General features: G+C 53.5%; 1 protein-coding gene across 1 annotated transcript; it reads right to left on the bottom strand.

Annotated features, from left to right (window-relative positions):
* Positions 1-626: 626 nt before the first annotated feature.
* On the bottom strand, positions 627-8,524 carry LOC125114935 (protein shisa-6). Its single transcript, XM_047758598.1, has 2 exons — positions 8,383-8,524; positions 627-6,657 (listed from the first exon to the last, which is right to left on the bottom strand). Exons 1-2 carry the CDS (start codon positions 8,522-8,524, stop codon positions 6,107-6,109), a joined length of 693 nt encoding a protein of 230 aa, XP_047614554.1. The 3' UTR covers positions 627-6,106.
* Positions 8,525-9,302: the final 778 nt, after the last annotated feature.

The following is a 9,302-nucleotide window of genomic DNA, read 5'->3' as shown; positions in this document are numbered from 1 at the left end:
TTATGGGGAAAATTCAGACACACAGAACAACAGATGACCTTAGTGGCATAAATGAATATGGGCCAAAGAAAATAATATTAAAACACGAGTCCAAAGAAAAGATGTCTTGAGCAAGACTCTAAATCTAAATCGGTTTTCATGGGGCAACCTGATTCTCCTATTAGAATGGCATGGATATTTAACTACCTGTCTTGTAGTTACCCATGGCAACGTTAAGAACTAACCCTACAACCAAACTAAGACCTAATGTCTAGAATAGTAATGCTCTAGGAGATGAATATGGATACACAGTTCTAACTTCTAATTTTGCTTTGAGTTGGTATACCTTATCCATTGGCACTTGTTCTGAGCCTACCTTCCTACATTCCTTTGGTTCACCATTTTTAAAGCATTATTGAGGTCTGATTTGCATATCCTACAACGCATCCATTTTAAGATACATTCTGACCCGTTTCTGCTCCCATCTCCAGTGATCTCCTCCATCCTTTGGTGATTTTTAATGCCCTTCAGTTTGGGCTCTGTGTTTGTAGAAGAAAGCATGTGCTATTATAAGAGACATAGGTTATGTTGAAACGGCTTTATTTTTTTTTAATCCATAAATATCCGTTACTGACAAAAGTGGAAAAATCCTTAAGACTAAGTCTTACTAAAGTGATACCGTTTACAGTACATATAGAATGTGCTTTGACAAGTAAGTAGAACGATGAGATTTGTACAGAAGCAGCAATTACAGGAGCACTGCTCATCATGAAGCTAAGTTATGAGGAATGAAGAAACTATGCAAAGGTACAGATAGAAAGGTACTTTTCATCAGTACTACCATATATAATAAACATGGAATCCATAAATTGGGCTAATGCGTAAAAATGTTCATTAATCCCCCCTTAGGAAATTGTGTCCCCAAACTAAAAATATTACAGTAAGAATCGCTTTTTTTTTTAAATTAGAGAATTTCAAGAATTCTTTACTACAAAATGTCTAGTTGAGTTATAGAACTAGAGGAATATTTGCCACTACGAAGCAAATGAAGGAGTCCTCCCAGGGAGTGGCATTCAAGGGTCACAGCAGGAGTGGGCAGCGGAATGGAGCAGGGGTCTCCCTCTCTCTCAGGAGGGAGGGTATTAAGAAAACATATGATGTCATTTCTCTGACTGATGGATGGTTGATGTGTTTGCCGATTTACAAGATGGGTGCGATGATACTGATTTGTGTGCTCAATTCTTGCCTCTTCACAAGCTTTCATCAGGAGGACGGTAATGTCACAAGGAGGGGCTAGAAAGGTACTAGGCTGGGGTGGGTGCCCACCTCTTGGCAGCCCAGGGAGTGATGCTTCCTCCTCCTCCAGGTAGAACAGAGCCCAGCATCCAAACTCTTTAGGACTCAGGTTCTGGAGGGGGATATAACACCCGTTGCCCCACAGAGCCTCTGCTGGGCATTTTCTTCTATGGCTTGGGATGAATTTCCAAGCTGCTTTCAAATACAGACTTCATGTCATTGTGGGCCAATCTCCGAACCTTTCTCCACTAGCCCATCCCCTCTCTGAAATCAGAACCACCTCCCTCCAGCTTGAAGGACCACATCAAAATGAAAACTTGAGACTTCGCCAGTGACACAGACCCCCAGGGTGAGTGCGATGTGTCTACAGGGGATTCCATGACACGCAGTTGGTAACCCACAAACTGGATAGACCCTTATACCTTCAGACAGAGAGCAGCCATGAATGGCTGTGATCATGGGGCCCACCCCAGGTTCTAGGGAGGAGTCTGGTGACTGCCTAGGGCATCTGAGGATGTTGCCGTGGAGCAGGTGCAATGGGGTAGATGTGGCCCAGTTGAGGTGGTGCAATGAGAGTAGGGGTGCCAGTGGGCATGGAAGCCCTACATGTAAGAGTTGGATGGAACTTGAGAACTTGTTTGGTCAAAGCTCCTCACTTTACAGATGGGAAATGGAGGCACTGAGCAAGAACCTGGCTCATCTTTGTCACATGGCAAGACAGAGACAAAGCTGCATCTTCAAGAGCTTTCTTCCGGTGCTTCTTCCTGCCATGCACACTGCCTTCTGAAATCAAATGTAGAGCCCAGGAAGACATATTGTTCATCTCAAACCTGTCACTAAAAGGCTGCATTTATTTTAAAAAAATAATAACATAGGAACCCTGAAAAATACTTCATTAAAACACAACAAGCTTTCTTGAAAATACTCCAGAGTCAAGTTTCTCCGGTTTGGGGAGGATCATGGAAGAAGGTATGTGGGGGAAATGGAGCAGGTGCTTTCTAGGGTTCAGGTCATCAACAGCCCTTGCAGATTACCTCTGGTCAAGTCCACAACTGCCTGTGGACAGAATCTGAGGCCAGAAGGCTGGTGGCAGACAAAGTATCTCTGAAGGAAATAGGTTGTATGGTGGTGGGGTTGTTGGAATGGGAGTTTCTCCGTGCTTAGAGAGTCATGAGGCTCTTTCTCCAGTCTTTGGGGACAAAGAGGGATCTGTGACATACACAAGCAGGACAGGCATAAGTGAGATGGAACAGTGGCCGAGAGCCCTCAAGGATATGAATCTTTGGCCAGAGCAGGAGCCTCTGGGCTAGTGGCACCCTGGGGCAGGGGCTTCAGGGACATGCCAGCTACAGGGACCAAAGCTGATCGTTGACCCACGATGCCATTGACAGGGCACCTTCCGTCCCTTATCTCTTAAGGGCAGAAGGTGAAGGATAAGCCATGGAAGCCAACAAGGCCTGAAGAGTGTCTCATTCCTGGATCGTTTTCATTGAGAGCTCTGCATTCCAGAACCAGAGAGTTGAGCAGGACCAGGGATAAAAAATTAGGGAGGAGGGAAGGAAATGGAAGAAAAGAGCAGAGACGAGAGGAAGGGAGGAAGGGCCGAATGGGTATAAATGACTGAGGTCAGTTTAGGGGTGTGGAAGTGGAAAGAGGGGAGGAGGCATTTGAATTAAGAGAAATGTGGGAACTTTCTAGAAGTCTGACCCATCTCCCAAGACACTGGGGAGTCCTAGGGTAGAAATCCAGTTGGGGGATTAAAGGAATTCTTGGAAAAGCCTATTGTGACTCACATGCTCTCAGAGCCAGGAGTTCACTGGATGAATGGAGGCAGGAAAGGTGGAGGACATGAAGGTTTGTGAGTGCTTCACTGCCATCAAAGGCCAAGGGGACCAGCCAGAACCTTCAGGACAGGAGAGAACCCCGTGCAGAGCAATGGAGACTCATCCAAAGAGCCAGGCAAGCAGAAGGAAACTCTGGGCTTTGGGTTTCCCTTGCTAGGGGAGGGGACTTCCATTGTGGAGGAAGGGCCAGCCCTTCCAAGTGTGGTAGTGACCACCAGCCTCGTGGGACTGGGAGTCAGGACATCTGGGTTCCAGCCCCAGAACCCTCTCTTATCTGCGACAAGAACTTGTCTGGTAATGTAGCTTTGCTTATTCTTCAAATGTGGATAGGACGACTGATAAATGAGATACTGCTGTGTCCCAGTTAAGACAACAGTGTATGGATTTTGAAAGGAAGGACTGAATTGGAGCAAGTCTGTAGACTTTTCTCTTATTTCCTTCCTTCCCTCCCTCCCTTTCTCCTCCAGACCCAAGGGCGAAGCAGGAGAATCATTTAAAAGAAGTAAAGGGTTGGGTAGAGTTTTTTGATCCCACTGACACCAGAGTTTTTAGAATGAGCAGCAGGAACGCTGGGATGAGAAATGCTTGGGACTCAACCTATCAAACCACCCCTGAGACGGACACAGAGCTGGGGAGAAGGTCACCCCCAAGGGCTGGAGAACTTAGTGCTGAGATGATGCTTCAGAATGGAATGAGATCAGGTTTCTGGTTTGGGTGTACCTGTGTGTAGACACCTGGGGAGAGGATTCTCCCCACCCATGTCCTTTCCCCTCCACACCAGCAGGCAGCCTTCAAGGGGACTGGCTGAGAGCTGGATTAGCGGGCTGTGTGTGTTTGTGTGTGTGTGTGTGTGTGTGTGTGTGTGTGGTGGGGGGACAGCTGTGGGAGACACACCTTCCTTTCTAGGAGTAGTTGATTTCCCCCAGCCCAACCCTCTTAGCCTCACCTTCTGGACCAAACTCTCATAAACCCTTAGGGACCAGCCCTTGAGAAGGTTTATGTGTTTGTAAGGAAGGAGAGCAGAGTGTTGTCCCTGTCCTCACAGCCTCACAGTCCTGGTGACACCGCCCCACTGGGGACCTGAGGGCTGTGTCCATCATCCCCACCCTCAATCCCCTCACGATTCAGGGTGATGGTGAGCCTTGTGGGTAGAGTGGGAATAAGAGCTTTGGAATTCTTGAGTAAGTAAGAGGAATCACTCAACTGATTTCTCTGTGGATTAGGTTAAAAATCCGCAGGGCTGACACTGGGGAGTTCTCCGTCCCACCCCATTTTTAAAGGGCCAGACAGGTTGTACGGGGAACTGGGGCATCCAAAAATTCCAGTTCCAAGTCATTGCTTTTGGAGTCTATGGCGACAGTCATGTTTTCAGTATCATACCTCCGCTCAATAGTCTGAAGCTGATTCCCCCAGCTCCAGCCCAGGGAGGTACCCTAGCCCTGAGAATGGGGGAGCTCCTTCTCTCCCTCCAGGATTTGGTGGGGGGAGGATGTCGCGTCCTTCACTGTCTGTTCTCCAGGAGGCTGTCACACCCTGCCCACCCCCCAGGTTGGAGGCAGAGAAGATGCTGAGATGGGTTGGCAGGGGCAGGCCCCCCAATACAGCTGAGGGCATGGGGTCTGCCTGGAGGCCCAGCGCCCCCTGCAGGGGAGCGACTGGGGAAGCTACCCAGTTAGCCCCCCAGACCAGTAGCCTGGAGTACCATTATTTGCGTCTGCTAAAGAGTCTCTGTCCCTTTGATCCAAAGGAGGCACTGGTCTGAAGAAGCAGCAGCCGGGAGAGAGGCGTGGGAGGTGGGGGCGGGGGAGCCAGGCGGAGAGAGTGCTTTCTAAAGAAAGAAGGGGCCAAGCAGGTGGGCAGTGATGGGGAGAGAGGAGCAGGTGAGGTGCAGAACCACAGCCTGGGGTCCTCCTTGACCGGGGGCTGAGCTGCCCCTCTTTGGAAGCCAGTGCCTCTGTCCTGCCCGACGTGCATGCTGGGAGATGGGCAAAGCCCTGGGCGGTGGGAATGGCGAGCCCCTGAGACCTGGGGCGTCACAGTGGCCCTCCCGACCCCGCCCCTCTCTGGCCAGGGGCAGAAGCCTCTTGGGAGAAGAGCAGGGGAGGGGAAGGCAGGCCTGAGTGGCAGGTCATAGTTCAGACCTAGAGGCCTGGAGAACGTGTGGAGATAATCAGGTTGCTAGGGAGGGCACCCCGAAGTCCCTGCACCCCATCGCTACTCTCTTCTGGAAGGACTAGAAGCCCCAGAGAACTCCCAGTCTTGTGGGCGGGGCAGCCGGCTGGAACTGGGCGGGGTTCCCAGCAGTGGGGAGGCAGCTGAGGGAAGGAAACCCACCCCCCCACGTCCCGGGCTTGCCGGAGGGGCGCGGGGCCAGGGCGGGGCCCCCAGGGGGTTAGCGGAGGAAGGGCCACTCACTGGGGACCAGAGAGTTCCAGCAGGCAGAAGAGAATCGTTATTGTGCTTATGGACACAGCAGCTCCCCGGTTCTGAGAGAGCGAGCAGGCAGTTTTTAGGCACTAGAAGATTTCTGTGATGCGGTTTTAGGTAAGTGAATGAGACCGAGTAGCCTATTCGGTCAGCCCATTGACTGCACCCGCTGGCCAATTCAAACCCAGGCGGCTTCCGGCCAAGGTCGGGCCAGGTCCAGGCCAGGGCCTCTTGGCTGTCAGAACCTGCAGCTGAGCCTCCAGGAAGGAGAGAGGGGACGTGGGACTGAAAGAGAGTTGGTGACAGTGGCAGGGTGAGACTGGGGCCTCGCCCCACACTCCACTGCCCTTCGACTCTTCTGGAAAAGTGAGGGTGGTCACTGTAGATCCCAGGTCTGAGCGCGCTGTGCCAGGCCACCGGCGGTGTCCCAGGAGTATGGCTTTCTGGGCAAAGGTGGCCCATCCCCACCTCCCACAGAGGGGGACTAGGGAAGGGAGCTGTCCAGGGCCAGAAGCTCTGCTCCGGGCCTCTCCCGACCCCTGCCCCGCCTGCCCCGCCTTTCACACGGTCACTTCTGTCTTGCTGGCTGTGTAGCAGGTGTGGTGGCCTGGGATGTAGTGCAGCTGCTCCACGGTGTTGTGTTTGCGCGAGGCAAAGGCCTGGCGCTTGGCCGCGGTCTGGCTCTGGCCCAGGGTGGCGTAGGAGTTATTGGAGGCACTGGGATGGGAGTGCATCTTGGTCATGCGGTAGCGGTCCAGCACCGGCGTGGACACAAAGACCTCCGTGTGTGAGATGGCCCGCGACAGGGACTGCTCGGGGAAGGCCGTCCGCTCTGGCGACAGCAGCGGGTCCTGGGAGTGCAGGCGCTCAGTGGAGAGCAGCCGCTCGTCGGACAGGATGCGGTCGTAGGGCATGCGGAGCTCATCGGGCGGGCAGCGCTGCGGGGACAGGACCCTGTCCTGCGACATGGCCCGGAGGGGCCGGCGGGGTCGCTCTCGCGCCAGCGGCTTCTGTTGGGACATCTGGATGACATTGAGGGGAAGGGTGCCTCTGGCGGCCAGGTCGGGCAGGTGCCGCCGCCTCATGTAATACTCGTCAGCCTCCTTGTCGGCTGCAGAGGAGAGAGGTAGCAAGGGCCAAGTAGCCATAGAGAGAGAGACAGACAGACAGACAGAGTCAGCTGGGGTGACACCTTGACACTGCAGCCAGGACCATGCTAGGACCCTGCAGCCCAGACTGGTGGAGGAGGTGCTTTTCCCTCCACCCTGCAAGTCAGTTCCCAGGGGCCTCATTCAATGCACATTCTGGTTCTGCCCTGGTTCATCGGGAGAGTCTGCATCTCCAGCCAGCTCCCAGGCACGGTTGGCCGCCCCTGGTCTTTGGACCACCTTCAGCATCCTGGGGTTAAGGGACTCCCCTGAGGTCCCCAGGAAGTTCATGGCAGAGTCAATGGCAAGCCCTCGCCCCACACTCCTGCTTCATTGTTGCTTCTACCACACCATGGTCCTGAAAGAGAATGGCTCCCCACGTCTTGCTAAGACTAAGACGCCCGAGGAGCAGCTTTCTGAAGAGGTTCAGAACCCCTCTCCAAGGAGGCTGGGTTGCAGGACCAGACTCCTGCTAGAATAGAGCAAGATGCTCCACCCAGGAGCATCTTGTAAAAGTGCTTCCTGGTAACTTAGGAACATAGTAACACTTCCCTGGGTAACAGCCTCTGCCTAGGCAGCCAACACATGGGCATCCGGCCCGGACATGGGCCCAGAATCAAATCTACACGGCTTCGCCTGTGCCCACAGCAGGAGCAGGCCAGGGCAATTCCATCTGTGAGCCTCCTTCAGATGCTCTGCCCTTCTCTCCATCCACGGAATCCTCCAAGCTCACCCGTGAACTCATCCAGGACACACAAAAGCCTGCTTTGCCCCGCATTTCAGGAACGAGGCTTCTAGGACAGCCTTCCAGCTCTCTGCAGAATGGGGATGCCAGCCACTCCTCAGTTTTCCCAGAGCGTTCCTGACAGGTAGATCCTGACTCCTAAGCCACCTCTCCTCATTCCAGGCATGTATTGGATTCCTCAGATCAGCAGGGATTCTGGCTTTCAGCCAAAGAGACTCACTGTTCCACCTTGGAGGTGGCTGATGTGGACTCATGGGCTGAACTACGGGTTACCCTGTAGCTTCACATGCCTGCTCAGCCCTAGAGGTGGGGGTAAAGGGTCCTCAAAATAGACTGATCTGGAAGTGGAGTTAGACGGTCCAAGGATTGTAAAGTTAGAAGAGACGAGCTCTCCTGCCTTCTGCTTTCTTGAGATTGTAATGTCTGAAACCCATCAATCCCAGAGCCCCCCGGACTCCAGTGGGATCATGGGATGAACTGGACTCCACTCGTGGAATGGGGTGTTTGTGTGGAGTGGGGTGTCTCAGGTTCTCAGCGTTACGGAGGGAGCTGGTTTATGGGCCCTTCCACAGCCAGGTCTCTAGGAAGCGTCTCAGAGAAAGCCCTGGCTTGCCAGCCTTTACTCCAAGGCAGGAAGGGAGCAAGGGAGGCCCCGGGTTTGACGAGGGCAGGTGTGGGGCAAGGCTGAGGAAAGGCTTTCTCTCTTGCCGGTCAACTGCCTCCCAGGGGAATGTGGACCTGGGATCCCATGGCCTCCATTCTAGCGAGGGGGAGGATGGGCTCAGGCCGCAAAGGACGAAAACCAGGGGCTTGTGTCCCCTTCTTCCATGCTACTCCTCCCTCTTTGTTTGTGGGCTCCACCCCCAGGTGCAGGACGAGACAGTGGGACACGGGAGGGTGTGGTGGAGGCCCCAGAGACAGACCCCCACGCCCCCACGCTTACTTAGCCTCTTCAGGGATGAGTACTTGCTGGGGTGACTCTTCACTGCGGACTCATAGGACGGGGGCAGGTGGGCCAAGTTTTGGAAAGAGCGGGAGAAGGAGAGGTCATAGGGCTCGGTGGCCGATGTCAGGATGTTGTTCATCCGAGGCTTCTCTGCAAAGAAGGGAACGGTCATTGCATTAGTGAGGACACAGGCTGGGGGGCAAGTGTCCAGGTTCCATCTCTCGTCCCCATCCTGCTTTTCTGGCTCCCTGTGCTAGGACACAGGTGGTGGTGGTGACTCAGTTTCCCTCATGCTCAGCGCCAGTTGCCAACGGGCCTGGAGCTGGTGCTGTGTGGCTGCACTGGCCATGATGGCAGCTTGCCCTTCCTTGAATGGCAAACTCTGTCTCCTGGTCCATCACTGGGCTGGCTGATGAAAATGGAAGCCTGGTGGAGCTGAGAGAAGTTATAAAGTCATCTGTTGTGGTGTAAAAGTTCTATCGTTTCCCTGATAACTTTAGGCAACCTAGCTCTCAGGCTCAGAAAAACCTACGTTTGAAGGAGGTAGAGTGACCCATCTTGTCTGCATACCTGTAGGCCTGGGTCCAGGACCCAGCTCCACTGAGGCTCCAGCCCACACTGTCTGTGAGGTCATTTCACCTCTCACATTGCCCCTTCCACTTTTGGCTTCTCCAAGCCCTGCACCCGACAAGTCATGGTGAGCCTCAAAGCTATTTCCTCTCCAACTCCTCCCCCTCAAGCCCCTTTCACCATCTCTGAGCTGCTGGAGGAAAAAACATGGGCAAGATGCCGAGCACATCATCTGTGTTTCTCCCTCCATCGCTTGAGGTAGAGCCTTGAGATTCCAGAGTCTAAGGGGGAGAAGGGAGAGTTGTTCCACTCCAGACCTGGGGGAAAGACGGGGGAAGACACGGAGG

This window comes from Phacochoerus africanus, chromosome 14 (genome assembly GCF_016906955.1).
Source record: "Phacochoerus africanus isolate WHEZ1 chromosome 14, ROS_Pafr_v1, whole genome shotgun sequence".
Lineage (NCBI taxonomy): Eukaryota > Metazoa > Chordata > Mammalia > Artiodactyla > Suidae > Phacochoerus > Phacochoerus africanus.
The sequence above is the reverse complement of the archived record's forward strand: the minus strand, read 5'-3'. Positions and strand labels throughout refer to the sequence as shown.